The sequence below is a fragment of the Hippopotamus amphibius genome, chromosome 5 (genome assembly GCF_030028045.1).
Source record: "Hippopotamus amphibius kiboko isolate mHipAmp2 chromosome 5, mHipAmp2.hap2, whole genome shotgun sequence".
Taxonomy (NCBI): Eukaryota; Metazoa; Chordata; class Mammalia; order Artiodactyla; family Hippopotamidae; genus Hippopotamus; species Hippopotamus amphibius.
The window spans coordinates 156,146,601-156,161,508 of NC_080190.1; the positions used below are offsets into that span (position 1 = coordinate 156,146,601).

Below are 14,908 nucleotides of genomic sequence, written 5' to 3' on the forward strand. Positions count from 1 at the left end.
AGAAGGGGCAATTTCATCTTCATTTGAATTGTAAAAATAACTAATCACAGCAGGCATTTGACAAATGCCCCCCCCCCCGCCCCCACCTTTTAAATTCTGAGAGTGCTCTTCCATACAGCAGCCCGGTAAGTAAGCATTTCTTTTTTTCTCATTTTTTAGAAGACACTGAGGTTCAGGGAGGTTAAGATCTTTCTGTGGCATAATCGAAGACTAGAACGCAGGCATTGAAATTTGCAGTGCAGGGTTGCATTTCACAGGATGTACTATTAGTAGAGGCAGTCAGTCTCCACTAGGGGGCGCATGTCACGTAGTGGGGGTTCCTACTGGCAGTGGTTGAGGGACTACACCAGTCTACATCCGCTCCCTCAACAAACTCCCCAGAAAGCAACCTAAGTAGAAAACAGTGCCTTTGCCATATAAATATATCTTTAATACATCTCCCTTAGCCCTCTCGTTCAACTAGATTACATCTGCAAAGCCTTTCCTGTGTAGAAATTCTGGAATCAAGATGGCACTTCAGTGCAGGAGCAAGTAGATAGGTGATTTTAAAAAGCCCTTCCGGTGGTTCTTAAGTTCCTTCAGCTGGGAATCCCTGCACTGGGCCAAGCCACAAAAGAGGTTGTGTGCTATTTGACTTGATGATACATGAACACTCCCACCTCATTTAGGACCAATACTCTTGGAAGAAGAGACGTTTTAGGAGCGGGGAGGGGGCTCTTGCTTATCTTAATAGTCGACTTCTGAAAACTCAGGCTTGGAATAGGACTGCTGCCCCAAGCTCAGGTGGGTCGTGTCTAGGAAGCCCACAGGTCTTCCCCTAGAGGTCCTGCGTGGATCACACAACAATCTGTTGTAAGAATGTTACATTTAGAGCTTTTCACAAAACTCATTTTCAGTTGCTGCACCAATCAAGTCAGACCAGTAACTGCTTGATTTTTTTTTTCTTTAAGTTTATTTTCAACTGTAGGGAGTCACATTTTCTTCCTCTTTTGGGGTGAGATTTTCTTTTTCCTTCTTTACAAAGTCACTATTCATTAAATTGAAACTAAGGAGAAGAAAAGAGACAAAATGAAGGGCAGTGCCTGAAATAGAAATGACCTGCCTTTGTGCCCCCTGATACTTTGCAGTAAATATTGCTATACAAGCAGGTGGCCAGGCGTTTATAGTCCAAACTACACTTGCTCCGGATTCCACCTGCCCCTTGTCACACAAGCCGACACACACTTGAATAAAGAAAACTTTTTTCTGTTTATTTATGTTAATCATCAAGCCAAAGCAAACAGCCTTCCTCTTTCTGGATCCCAGGTAGGAATTAAGTATGAAGACATCACAAATCCTCTAGACAAATAAAAGGGGGAAAAAACCCTTCTGTATTCTAGGCCAGGAGGTGGGCCACCATGTACCAGAGAGTTGCATCAGCTGTTGCAGGGAACAGAGTTGGTTTCCCAACTTCGAACTTTTCTCGGTTTCACACACCAGCACCACAATTGATGATCAGGAAATTGACTTCAGTTCTTAATTTCGGACTTAAATTAACCACCAGTTTACAAGGTCTCAGTTGAAACATTGTGCTTCAATGGCCATGGGATCATTTATTCATTGACTCAGCAGGCATGTCATGGAGCTCAAGGGAGATGATCCCAAACTAAATAAAAGCCTCCAGACAACTCAATCAAAATAGGGGGGTGGGGGGGACGCAAGATAGGTAAATAGATATTTACGTGACATTAGTGCTGAAAGAGGTATGTATGTACCAAGCAAAATAAGAGGCTGAGAGGAACACATCAAGTGAGAGATGCAGCTGTACTGGGAAAGGAGAATGCGTTATCCCTCTACTCCCCTACTGCCCTTCTTCCCCAAATAACGCCACACAACCACAAAAGGGAGCAAAACGGTGCTGCCTATTCTACTTACATTCGGTAACTAGGAGAATGGGGACATCAGATCTCAAGAGAGTAGTTTCTAAGACACCTCACACGCAGGGGAGATTGTTTACAAATGCAGAGTTGTTTTCAAATCACTCCGAGAGGTGGAGGAAAAACACCGGGAAAATGCAGGCAGGAAAACCACTTCACCAGCCCTCCTCCACCGGGAGCAACCTGGAATCCAGACTGACCGGCCAAACACCTGGCAGCAGAAGTGAACTTTTGCATAAAGCTTCAACGCACTTCCCAGCCCTTGGCACAACTCCCTAGCCAGAAGCCCAGGTTCCAATGTGAAAGGAGGGAAGCTGGGAAGGGTGGTGGGAGTTTAGCATTCACACGTTGCCACCCCTCTCTGGCCCCTTTGAGATTCAGCCCTTTTTTTAGCTGGGCTGCACAGACTTCTGAGAAGGAAACTGTGCCAAAACAGAAAACTGCCAGGGTTGCGATTACTCAGTGAGCTAGCTTCGGAACGTGGACCGTACCCTTCATTGCCAGTTTCACTTCCAGCCCCTACATACACTACACTAGGATTTCGCGCGGATAAAAATGAGACAAGGCGCACTACGCCTCCCACCCGGTGCTCTGCACAGAGTGGCAGCTAAAGAAACCCTGCTCACCTAGCCTTTTCCTACATCCCCGCCGGGTCGACGCCTGGGACGACCCTAGGGTGGGAACCAGTTGCCCCCAGGTGGGTAAAAGTTGTCAAAACTCCGCCACCTGCGCGCTGCGGCCCCCTGGTGGGTGACGGCAAGCGGATGGGTGTGAGGATGCGGCTCAGGGGGTGGGGGAGCGCCGCGCATCCCTAGCCGCCCGCCCGGCGTTAACCCCTCACCTTCCAGCAGCACTTCCTTGCCGGCGCGTTTCAGCGCCTGCACCGCCTCGTCGTGCGTGGCGTCCCGCAGGTCGGCCCCGTTCACGGACAGGATGGCGTCGCCCACGTACAGGGCTTGGGTCTGGTCCGCCGCCAGCCCCTTGAAGATCTTGCTGATGAGGATGGGCATCTTGTTCTCCTTGCCCCCCTTGATGCTGATGCCCAGCCCGCCCAGCTCCTGCTTCAGCACCTTCACGCCGCGCTTCTGGTTCGAGATGGACTCGGGCACCTGCTCGGGCAGGTCGGTGAAGGCGGTGCGGACCCCGGCGGGCGAGTCCGGGGGCTGCGCGCCGCCCGCGCCCGGGTGCCCCGCGCCGGCGCCCCTGCAGAACGAGCCATTGGTGGCGGTCCCGATGCCGTTGTACGCCGCAGCGCCCTCCTCGCAGCTCAGAACCAGGGCGTCCTCGCTCAAGTTCACCAGAACTTTGTGCCAGCGATCCCGCACCAAAACTTCCAGCAGCCCGCTCCGCTGCGCCCGGCCGCCTCCCCCGCCGGCCGGCCCCGCCGCCGCCGCCGCCGCCGCCGCTACCGCCATCTTTCCGGCATTCTTAAAATGCCATGTGATTGCAAAAGGGGGGAAAAAGTGGGGAAGGGTTGCGGGGGGAGAGAGGAGAGCGCGCCCCGCGGGGAGGAGGCGGGACGCGGGACTCCACTCCCGGACTTCGCGGATGCGCCCGGCGCGAGTTGGCACCCGCGGGCGGGCGGGCGGGTTCCCCCCAGCCTGATCCTGGGCGGGGTGGAGCAACCTAAAAGAAGAAGGAGAGACAGAAACAGGGGAGGGGAAAGGAAAGAAAAAAAAAGAAAAAAAAAGGCAGCTGCCAGTTGCAAAACCCCAAACCGAGGGGAAGCCGCGGAACGGCGGAGCGCCGAGGAGGGTGGGTAGCGGGAGTCGCTCCCGGGGAGGGGCGGGGACGCAGCGCCCGGCGGCCGCTCACCTGTTCCGGCCGCCGCAGCCTCGGCGGCCACACACCGCGCGCCCGCTCGACCCTCCGCGCCTCCCTCCTCCGAGCCCAGGGCGCCGCAGGGACAGCTGCCCCCTCCAGCCCGCCCCAACCGTCCCTTCTCCGCTCGCCCTTCTCCGCCGGCGCCCACATAGCACCTGGCGCTGGTCTGTGTGTCCTGCGTTGGTCCCCTGCTTGGATGTTCCCAGGCCCCCTCCCCTTTCACACTCTCTACTGAATCGCCCCTCAGTCCTAATCACCCCCCCGCCCCCACCACCACCCCCCCGAGCTGTCTCTAGATTCAAGTCTCCTGACTCTGGCTTCCTCAAACCAAGTCTCGGCTTCTCCTGCAGAGTTCTTACCTGTCTCTCCTTCCCGCAGGGACTCTCAGGTAGACTCAGACAGAGGCCCTAGGTTCCCTGGAGTCACGAGGGAAGGCTGTCCCGAGAACGCAAAATGAAACGTCAGCATAACCCGCGTGCGGGAAACTTCTTCCGTTTAAATGCAGGGCATCTTTCTACCGCGTCTCTGGAGAGGTGTCTCTGCTGGCTGGGGTTTTCAGCAGGTCACTGCCTGCCTCAGACCCCAGGGACAGATGTTCTTCCAGTTCTAGCACATTGTATGCTCTCTGCTCCTGACCTATCTTTTTTCCCCCAGTGCCACCCCAAATGCTTCCTGTGACTTTCTCTTTCTTCCCAAGATCCAATATAGAAAGCCCACCATTTAAGAACTCGGTTACAATGGATTGTGACTCAAAAGTTCCTTTATGAGTGACTTATTTGGAGCTCAAGCTGCATTCTTCCTAGGAAATGATATTATAATTATTGGTTACCTTCCCAGGCCAATCTGAAAATGCCAATATAACCCATGTCTTAGATGAACGGACCAGAATCCACCTGGTTGTTGAACTGTCAAGTTTTCCCCAGCCCTAAGGAGGTCTCATGGAGCTCTGGAAGTGTTTCACGTTTCTCCTTTACCTTCCTTTCCCACCTCTCTCTGCCCTCTCTCCCACCTCTCTCTGCCTTCTCTCCAAGAACAAAACCAAATTCACAAATCTGAGAATTCCTAAAGGTAAACGCAACCCAGTTGTATCATCATTGAAAGTTCTCTAACCCTTCCAGAATGATTCACACTTTTAATTGAGAATGTTTAAAAACCCAGACCAATCCCCAAAGATTGGGGGGTTGATATTCCAGGCAGGGTCCCAGAATGAAATGAAAACATTTGGACTTTTTTTTTTTTTTGAGGGAAAGAACGCTTAGATTTATACTTCTGCTTGCAGCATCCTTATTTCCTATATTTCTAACCCACTAGTGTTCCCAAAGCTATTTATTCTTTCATATAAAGGTACCCACGGCAGGGGCAGCACAGGCGGCACCATTGTTGGGTGGGAAAACAGGCAGCTGGGGCTACCCTCTTGCTTTAGAGGCTAAGGACTCACACGCATCACTCTTCAGAAGGCTGAATGTCTGTCAAACGCACTGAGGTGGAGATGGCACCAGAATGCCAGTGCGATGGTTTAGAAATCAAAACAGATCGGCCCCTGGACTGAAATCCTCCATTCATATCACACCTGTGTCTTGCCTCTGTAGTCAAGAGATGTCAGAGGCCCAGGCATAACTAGAAGTAACGTATTGATTTGCCATAAGAAATTGCAAGCTCTGGGATTTCTCAGCATATCTGTGATAAGCACATTTTTTCTGGGTAAGCAAACCTACGTGGGAAGGAGTAGGTTGCTTGTTGAAAGCAGCGTCCAGAAGGAGCAGAGCAAATATTCAGTATCATTAGGCCTGAGGCATGCATGTCAGCCAGATACTGACTGCACCCTTGGAATTAGAATAACAGCCCCTATTCTGAGTGCTTTACACATGTTAACTTAATCCTCCCAGTATTCTTGGGGATACTTAAGTACGATCATCACTCCTGTTTCACAGGTGGAGGGGTGCAGATACAGATTTTGAAACTTGCTCTGGTCCTGTAGCTGGTAAATGGCAGAATCAGGATACAAACCCAGGTATGAAGAGTTTGGACTCTTAATCGTTGTCCTGCGCTCTCCTAAAAATGCTCAGAAACTGTCAGCCCCAGTGTTCACTTTGCACTGAGGCCAGCTTTCCATTAGGAGGAAGGCCCTGAGGGTTTAAGACCCTCCCCCTAGATTCCCCTCGAAAGGTGCAACCAGCCCTTGTCTCTCTGGCCTCGCCTTCTTCCCAGGGTTAGAGGACACCCTGCCCTCCCACAATTGACACATGCTTTCCTTTAGACATGTTAACAGGTTGAAGCTGATGACTGTTTTGGTCTTGCTGGCCTAGAAGCCCTATCTTAGCCCTCAGACGGCTCTGCATATCTGGCCCTTGATCAGTAATGCTGACCCTCAAAGGCAAACTTTACTTACCTCATTTTTCATTCTAGATGGGACTACTGCACCGCAGGCCTGTGAGACTTACAATTAGAGCAGATTAGTTTTCCCCTTTGGAAGAATGGTCACTGGACAGGTCTGAAAAGACTTCTAGCTTCCTCACTTTATGAGTGTGGCATTTGAAGCTCAGAGCAGAGCAGTGACAAATCCAAGGCCATATGGTGGGTTTGTGACAGAGATACAACTGGGTTATCATGACTACCAGTCCAACTTGAGCATTCCAGAAATCACACCTGAAGTCCCCTCCTGTTTTTTTAATCAGATTTCTTTTACCTAGCTCTGTCTCCTCCTTCTGTACCAAATTTTTGAATTCCATTTCCACCCAGCCAAAAGTGGGATCTTCCTGTGGGTGCCCCTTTGCTGGGGAAGGTGCATTTTCCTGCAGATGTTTGGGTGGACTTAGGCTTGCAAAAGCATCACAGAATCCTCAGGACACAGAGCGGAGGATAGCGATGGAACAGCAGCAGCACAGCACGTGGCAGAGGGGGCAGAGTTCCTCACTCGTTCCACAAAGTTTTGTTGTGCATCTGTCCTGTCCCAGGCACTGTTCTAGGTGCTGCAATATGGGACCAGACAAGTGGTAAGATGTGCCCTATAAGCGGGCGGTAGGGTGGACGTGGAGAAAGACTGCAAACATAAGATACTTTCATGGAGAAGTAAATGCCAGGAAGAAATTAAAGAGAGCAATAGGATCTAGAGTGACTAGTGACTAGGGCAAGGGACATCTGGGGGTGGCCACTGATTAGGAAAGCCTTTGTGAGCAGGTGACTTTTGGCCTGGGACATGGATGGTAAGAAGAGGGGAGTCTTGCAAAGATCTAGGGAAGAGGGATCCAGGGAGAAGGAAGAGCCAGAGCAAAGCACCTGAGACAGAACTGAGCTTGCCTGGTTCAAGGGACCGAAGGAGGCCAGCATGGCTGGGGCAGCCCCTGGGAGGAAGAGAGAGGCTGGAGGGGAGGTCAGGGAGGTAAGGTGGGCTAGATCACAAAGGGGGGCTGTGGAGGATTACAACTCAGTCCATTTGCCTCCTCTTCTTTGAGCTTCAACAACCAAACATTTTGGATTGTCATACCCAGCATTAATGTCATGTAAATATCTATTTACCCAGCTTGTACTCCCCAAGACTGCTCAGAACCAGATCTGCTAGCTCCTTACACTCCTGTGTCCAAGTTAAACCTGCAGTGGCTAAAGCCAATTTCTAAAATATTAGGAGCCTTTATGGGGAGCAAAATCCAGGTACTTTCCCTAAAATGTTCCCTGGGTTGATTATGTTTACATAGAATGTAAAGTGCAGAGAAGTCTGGGACTCCTAAAGATGCAAATAAACCCCCACAGTATCTCTATACAAGTTCCATTTTTAGCACTTTTTGGATCAGGGTGGTTTCTTTTGTTTTTACTGCAAGCTTGTGGAAGTGTTTGCCTCTTGACAAGTGGGAGTTGGGAAAGAGGTGGAAAATTACAATCTGATAGCCACACCGTATCTTTTTTTTGCAAGAACCTAATATAAAGACATCGAGCCTGGTGTTGAACCATACAGTAGAAAACAGAAGGTCTAGCATCCTACTTCTGTCACTAGTTTGGACAGTGGTGTAGGCTGAAGGTGCACCATGAAGCAGAAGGACAGTCAAATGCAGTCAGTCGTCTGTACCAACGGTTGGTTAAATCTGTGGATGTGGAGCCCACGGACATGGAGCTGACTGCTCTGTGCCATTTTATATAAAGGACTTGAGCATCACGGATTTTGGTATCCTTGTGGGTTCTGAAACCAACCCCCCAGGGATAGTGAGAGACTCTATTACTTCCTAATACGTACCAAGTAAATCTTTACTGGTTAGAACACATGCTCCAGTGTTTAGATTTAGGAAATAGGATCATTGTACTTTTGACGCTGTTTCCTAAAGAGTAGGTTGAGCATCTTTAGGGGGATTTATTCAGTTACAGGATGGAGTTCAGATACATGGTGAAGAGTGAAGAAGGGAAGGCAGAAAGCTCCTTGATATCTGGGGGGAAATTAGAGAACAGAATGAGAGAGGAGCAGGAGGGGTGCTTGAAATGCAGAACTGCTCAGGTGATGCCTACCTTTGTATGTACGTGTTGACTGAACTCTTTTTGAGTGCCTTCTCTGGTAAGGAACTGAGCGGGTCCTGGAGGCAGGCCCACCCAAAGATGCAAAGTTAATGGAGACAGAAAGACAGACATGTACACAAAGAGTCCCTGGGGAGGATGAAGCAGCTGCAGTACTGAGTGTGAAATAAGGTAGCCAGAGTCCAGATTCTCAATCATAATCCTGAGTTAGTGACTCATTTTATTTTTTTTTCTTTGTATCATTATTTTTTGCTTTATTGCAGTGTCTTTATTGCATTACTGGAGCAAGTTGACCAGACTGTCCCGTCTTGGGGAAGGTAAAAAACAAAAAGACCAAAAAGTATCTCCCCTCCCCTTCTTCTCCACACCCCCCTCTGCTGCACAACTGCACAGCAATGTCTGAACACATCTGGTGACAATAATAATTTGCAAAAGTGGTCTAGGAAGCACATTATGAACTGTTCCAACACAAGACATATAGTGGGCTTCCTTGTGAATCAGATTTTTACGTAACTACATGAATTATTTTTTTGTCTATAAAGACAACAGAATAGGTTTTTCACAAGTAACGACAGGGCACCAAAGCCACATGCTGGAATTTGTGAGGAAACAAGGTTGTTCGTCATAAGTGGCTGGAGCTAGAGCAAGGCTGAAGTTGACAGCAGAGGGCCCTGCCAGGGCCCCATCTGGACCCTCTGCTTTGAGGCCACCGAAGCCTCAGAGACACCCACTGAGGAGTCTAAACTGGCAACGGAGACCACCATGAGAAACCAGAAACTGTTCACATGCAGTTCTTGGCGCAAGAGGACCCATGAGGCTAGTTACTTGCTGCAAGAAGAGGAGGCCCATGGAAGACTCCACATTGGCTCTCAAAGCTTCTTCAAAGTGCAGGAGGAATGATTCATTTTAAAGACAGCAAATGAACAGAAGGCTGAGCAGGTTCTTTCCTATCCGGCATGCCCCAGGAGGCCTACAGGCACATTAGCCATTTTAAATGGGTTGGCTAACACCCTCTATTGCACAGACCTGGTATTTAGCTGGGTGGATCCTTGGTAAACTAGATAGACCATCACCCAGACTCACCCAGTGAGGTGAGTGGGTCAGGTGAGTTATTTGGTTGCTCAGTGTGTTTAGGATATTGTGGTGGTGACTTTTTTGGGAGCAGGGCTAGCTCAAGGCAGAATTTAAAGTAGTTAGATGCTTATCCTCCCTCTTTTCTCATTGAGTTCCCTCCTCTCTCCTTCTCTTCCATAACTACTGCTGCTGAAACAAACCATATCCAGTCTTGTAATATCTATGCTATAAATTTGTCACTTTTCCTAAGGGATCATACATTTGAATTTTTTTTAAACTGTAGAAGGATAGGTGAAATCCCATATTAAAGACAATGCTGAACGAAATAGCTCTTTGAAATCTTAGTAGGCAAGATATAGCCCACCCCATGCTAGAAACTTTAGCAAGTTGACCTAAGTAGGCATAGAAGATGCCCCAGTGCAAAGCTGAAGAGGAACAAGAAATCAAAATTTCTTCCAAACACATCTTTAAAATAGGATAACAAGGAAGTGAAAAGTCAAAGGATGATGCTTGAAAAATGTTGAAAGCAGAATTGATAGGGTCTAGCAATGGATTAGAATATAAGAGCAAAGAAAAAGTGATTATAGGGAGAGAAACTCATAACTATATGCTAACTTTTGAATTGCTTCTCTACATAATTAAACTAGAACCATACAAAACTAGCCCTAATTAACTGCAAAACTTGGAAACCCAGAGGCAGAGGACATTTAAAGGCAAAGGGCTACTGCCCTACTTCTGAAATGAAAATTCAAGCCCTCTGAGGCATCACAAGACACTGCATTTACACGCAGTGTCCACTGGACTAAACCCCAAGTTGGCAACCGATGCCTGAAATCTCTGGTCTGCCTGGTGAAGGGACCAAAAATAAATATATAAATAAAACTAGAGCAAGCAAGAGGCTGAGCCTGGAGGCAATCCCAGGCAGCTGCCTCCTTTTCCCATCTCCATGGGTGGTAAGACTTTGTACTGCAGGGGCAGGGGATTATGGAGAAAGTAAGCAAAAGGAGTTCTCCCAGGACCATGCTACAATAGAAAGGCAGGTTTCAGGAGTAGCCAGAATAACTGATATATTTAACAGTGAGGAAAGATACTTTCAGAAGTATTTTAAAGGAGAAAACAAATTGTCACAGGTTGACTAGAATTTCTATTTTTCATATATTCATTGCGGTGTGCGGGCTTCTTATTGTGGTGGCTTCTCTTGTTGCGGCGCACAGGCTCTAGGTGCGTGGGCTTCAGTAGTTGTGGCGCATGGGCTTAGTTGCTCTGTAGCATGTGGGATCTTCCCAGACCAGGCATCGAACGCGTGGCCCCTGCATTGGCAGGCGGATTCCTAACCACTGTGCCACCAGGGAAGTCCCGTGAGATGTTATTTTAAAACCAAGATCCGGAGACTAGATGTGCTTGTTTATAATATGATGATAGGTAGGTAGAGTTTATGCTCATATCCCTATTTCAAATCCTACACCATAAGGTACTTCCTTACTCTTCCTTATTCCATATTTGTGTCTCCCAATACGTGAGAAATCTGGTTTTCATACATGTCAATAGATTTATTCATTTTGGTGTGTTCTACAATACAGAAAGAAATTGTTTCAGAATTACTGATGCTATTCTAATAGCAGTGCCAGCAATAACCTTACTCAGTAAGTTCCAAATTTCTCTGCGGTTAGAATACATTTCAGTAAAGGTGCACAGGTCACCATATAGGTGCTTGATCCAAACTACCATCTAAATATCTAAATATGGGGAAGCAGGCAGATCCAGATGGCAAGAATTCTATAAAACAAGTGGCCTGCACTCCTCAAAAGTGTCAAGTCATGGAAGACAAAAAAGGGTGGAATTTTTTAAAAGAAAGGAAGCTAAAGGGACATGAATCTCAAATGAATTGCGAACTTTTAGATTCAATCATCAAAGAAAAACTACAAGGACTTTTTTTTTGGTGAGGCAATTAAAGACATTTAACTATAGACTGTACATTTGATTATATAATTGCATTCATGTTAATTCTGTCCCTTGGGGGTGATAATTGTAGAAAGTTTTTCTTCTAAGAAGATATGTGCTTATGTGTTTAGGGGTGAAATGATGTCTGTAACTGATTTTCAAATGGAGAGAGAGAGAAATTACCAAGAAAATGTGGCAAAGTATTAACTGACTTTCAAATATAGAGACAGAGAGAGAACAAGAGAAAGAAAAGATCTATGATGCAAATGTGGCAAAATTAATAATAAGTGAATCTAGTGAAAGATAAAAGGGGATTCATTGTATGATTCTTTCAAATTATTGATAGCTTTAGTAGTTGTTTTTTTTTTTCCAAATTAGAGTTGGGAATAATGGTGCAGACACCTAAGTCTGACTTCAAAAGATTCTGATGATTCTGGTCTTGGGCAGGGTCTGCAAAGTGTACATTTTATCAAGGAAGTTCTGAGACAGCAAACTATGGTCCCTGGTCTAGCTGTTTGTTTTTGTAAATGAGGTTTTTTTGGAACACAGCCACAGACATTTGTTTATATATTATCTGTTCTTGTTTTCATACTACAATGGCAGGCAGAGTTGAATAATCTGACAGACTATAAAGCCCTCTGACCTTTGAATCCTTTGACAGTAGAGATGGTCAAAAATATAAAAATATTTCCAACCTGGCCCTTTGCAGAAAAAAAGAATGACCCCTGCTCTAGTGTATTCAAATTTAGGAAAAGGACTAGAGCAACTTTAAAAGCAGGGGAAGGGACTTCCCTGGTGGTGCAGTGGTTAAGAATCTGCCTGCCCAATCAGGGGACGTGGGTTCCAGCTCTGGTCCAGGAAGATCCCACATGCCACGGAGCAACTAGGCCGGTGCACCACAACTACTGAACCTGCGCTCTAGAGCCCTCGAGTGGTAACTATTGAGCCCACGTGCCACAACTACTGAAGCCCATGCACCTAGAGCCAATGCAATGAGAAGCCAATGCAATGAGAAGCGCGTGCACTGCAACAAAGAGTAGCCCCCACTCGTCACAACTAGAGAAAGCCCATGCACAGCAATGAAGACCCAATGGAGCCAATTAATTAATTAATTTTAAAAAAAGCAGGGGAAAACTGGAATTCAGGTGAAGGGGCATTGTTCTGGCAAATAGTAAACATTTCAGTCCATGGTAGCCAATATTATTATATGTAAAGGTAACAAACAAAAGAATCAGAGTCAACACTTGAGTGTGCCTTCAGTGGGCCAATTTACATTTTCTCATGCAATATGCACATCAACTCTGTGAAGCAGAAGTTATCTGTGTTTCATAAATAGGGAATTGAAACACAGAGAAGTAAAGAAGCCCATTCTAGGTCACATCAATATTTGGTGGAAGAGTTGAAATTCAGACTTAGGCTTGACAAACTCCACATCATGTCCCCTCTCTGCTGGGTCACCCTGCCACCTTCACCATATTTTAAGCTTCAGTTGATTGAAACTCAGATTTTACATCCCCTGTCCTCTGAGTGAGGGCCTTTACAATCATTCTGAAAGGGGAACCCACAAGAGGATCAACCTCTCTTCCAAAGAGTGAGTCTCTGGCCACCCTAACACTGCTATGTTTTAAACTGTCTCACAGGCTTTCTGAAAGGTTAAAAAAAAACTATGGCCATTCCTTTCAGTGTCACCAGCACCAATGCCCCCAAGTAAAGGCAGCTTTAGATTACAATCAGAGCGAGGGAGTCATTTTTTTCACAAATGCAAAAACACTTTATTGTCATTTACTTTTTTTCCCGAAAAGTCAAGCAACTGAAAAATGTGTTTTGGGCTGGTTGGGGGTTTCTGTCTTTCTTCTTCTTCTTTTTTTTCTTTTTCTTTTTAAGGGAGAATTTTGTTTTCCCCAATAGAATCTACTTAGAGTGAACTTAGATTCTGTCGCAAAAAGTCCATTATAATCAGTGCGTTCTGAAATTTTTTCAAGCTAAAGTGATTATACTTTGGGGAAGAGAGAAGCTTATGACATTAGGATGTTGATGATGATACACAAATATATATGTACATGTATCTGATAAGGATGTTTATTATTTACCCTCAAAAGAAAGTATATCCTCTTTCCATTTCCTTAAAATACTCTGCCCTCTGGTTTTCTTTTAAATTTTCCAGATTTTGAAAGAGACATAAGTATAGATGAGATATTTCTCTGCAAATACCATGGTAAATGATCCCAGTGTTGGATACTAATCAGGGGTGAGAGATATGCAGACCCGAAGAGCACAAGCTCCCTGTAAAGGCCCATCACTGCTCAGCAGCAGGCAGTGACTGTTGTCATTTGGGAAAAGCACTGGAGCCAGACCCTCTGATTTTCCAAAACAATCAAGAAATATACTTTTAAATGACTTTCTAAGTTTGGCTCAACCTGTTAGAATGGCTGTTATCAAAAAGACAAGAACTAACAAGTGCTGGCGAGGATGTGGAGAAAAGGGAGCCCTTGTACTCTGTTGGTAGGAATATAAATTGGCGCAGCCATTATGGAAAACAGTATGGAGGTCTCTCAAATAATTAAAAATAGAACTATCACATAATCCAGAAATCTCACTTCTGAGTATATATCCAAAGGAAATGAAATCAATATTTTTTTTAAATATTTATTTGTTTGTTTGTTTGTTTTTTGGGTGCATTGGGTCTTTGTTGCTACACACGGGCTTTCTCTAGTTGCGGCGAGTGGGGGCTGCTCTTTGTTGTGGTGCACGGCCTTCTCATTGCCGTGGCTTCTCTTGTTGCGGAGTACGGGTTCTAGGTGTGCAGGCTTCAGTAGTTTTGACACGTGGGCTCAGTAGTTGTGGCTCGCAGGCTCTAGAGAACAGGCTCAGCAGTTGTGGCACATGGGCTTAGTTGCTCCGTGGCATGTGGGATCTTTTTGGACCAGGGATGGAACCCATGTCCCTTGCATTGGCAGGCAGATTCTTAACACTGCACCACCAGGGAAGTCCCTAAATCAATATCTTAAAAAGATATCTGCAGCACTATGCACAATAACCAACATACGCAAACAACCTAAATATCCTGGATGGACAAATGGAAAAAGAAAATGTGAGATGTATATGTGATGGCATATTATTCAGCCATAAAAAGGAAGAAATCCTGGACTCCCCTGGTGGCGCAGTGGTTAAGAATCCGCCTGCCAATACAGGGGATGCAGGTTTGATTCCTGGTTGGGGAAGACCCTGTATGCCGCAGAACAACTAAGCCTGTGCACCACAGCTGCTGAGCCTGCACTCTAGAGCCATGAGCCACAACTACTGAGTCCATGTGCCATAACTACTGAAGCCCACGTGCCTAGAACCCATGCTCTGCAATAAAAGAAGCCACAGCAATGAGAAGCCCACACACCAAAACGAAGGGCAGCCCCCGCTAACCACAACTAGAGAAAGCCCAAGTGCATCAACAAAGACCTAACACAGCCAATAAATAAATAAATTAATTTAAAAAAAAGGAATCCTGCTATTTGCAACAATATGAATGGACATTTAAAGCATTATGCTAAGTGAAATAAGTCAGACAGAGAAAGATAGATATTGTATGATTTCATTTATATGTGGAATCTATAAAAACCAAACTCACAGAAATAGAGAATAGATTGGTGGTTGCCAGGTGG

At 46.3% G+C, this 14,908-nt stretch overlaps 1 protein-coding gene across 1 annotated transcript in view; it reads right to left on the reverse strand.

The window, feature by feature from the left end:
- The window catches only part of SNTB1 (syntrophin beta 1), a 225,977-nt gene extending 221,511 nt beyond the window's left edge, over positions 1-4,466 (reverse strand). Inside the window, exons 1-2 of the mRNA XM_057735334.1 lie at positions 4,100-4,466; positions 2,758-3,542 (exon numbers count right to left, since the gene is read on the reverse strand). Of these exons, the coding sequence (XP_057591317.1) occupies positions 2,758-3,331 (574 nt within the window). The 5' untranslated portion in view covers positions 3,332-3,542; positions 4,100-4,466. The remainder of the gene's footprint in view (positions 1-2,757; positions 3,543-4,099) is intronic.
- Between the last annotated feature and the right edge of the window lie 10,442 nt (positions 4,467-14,908).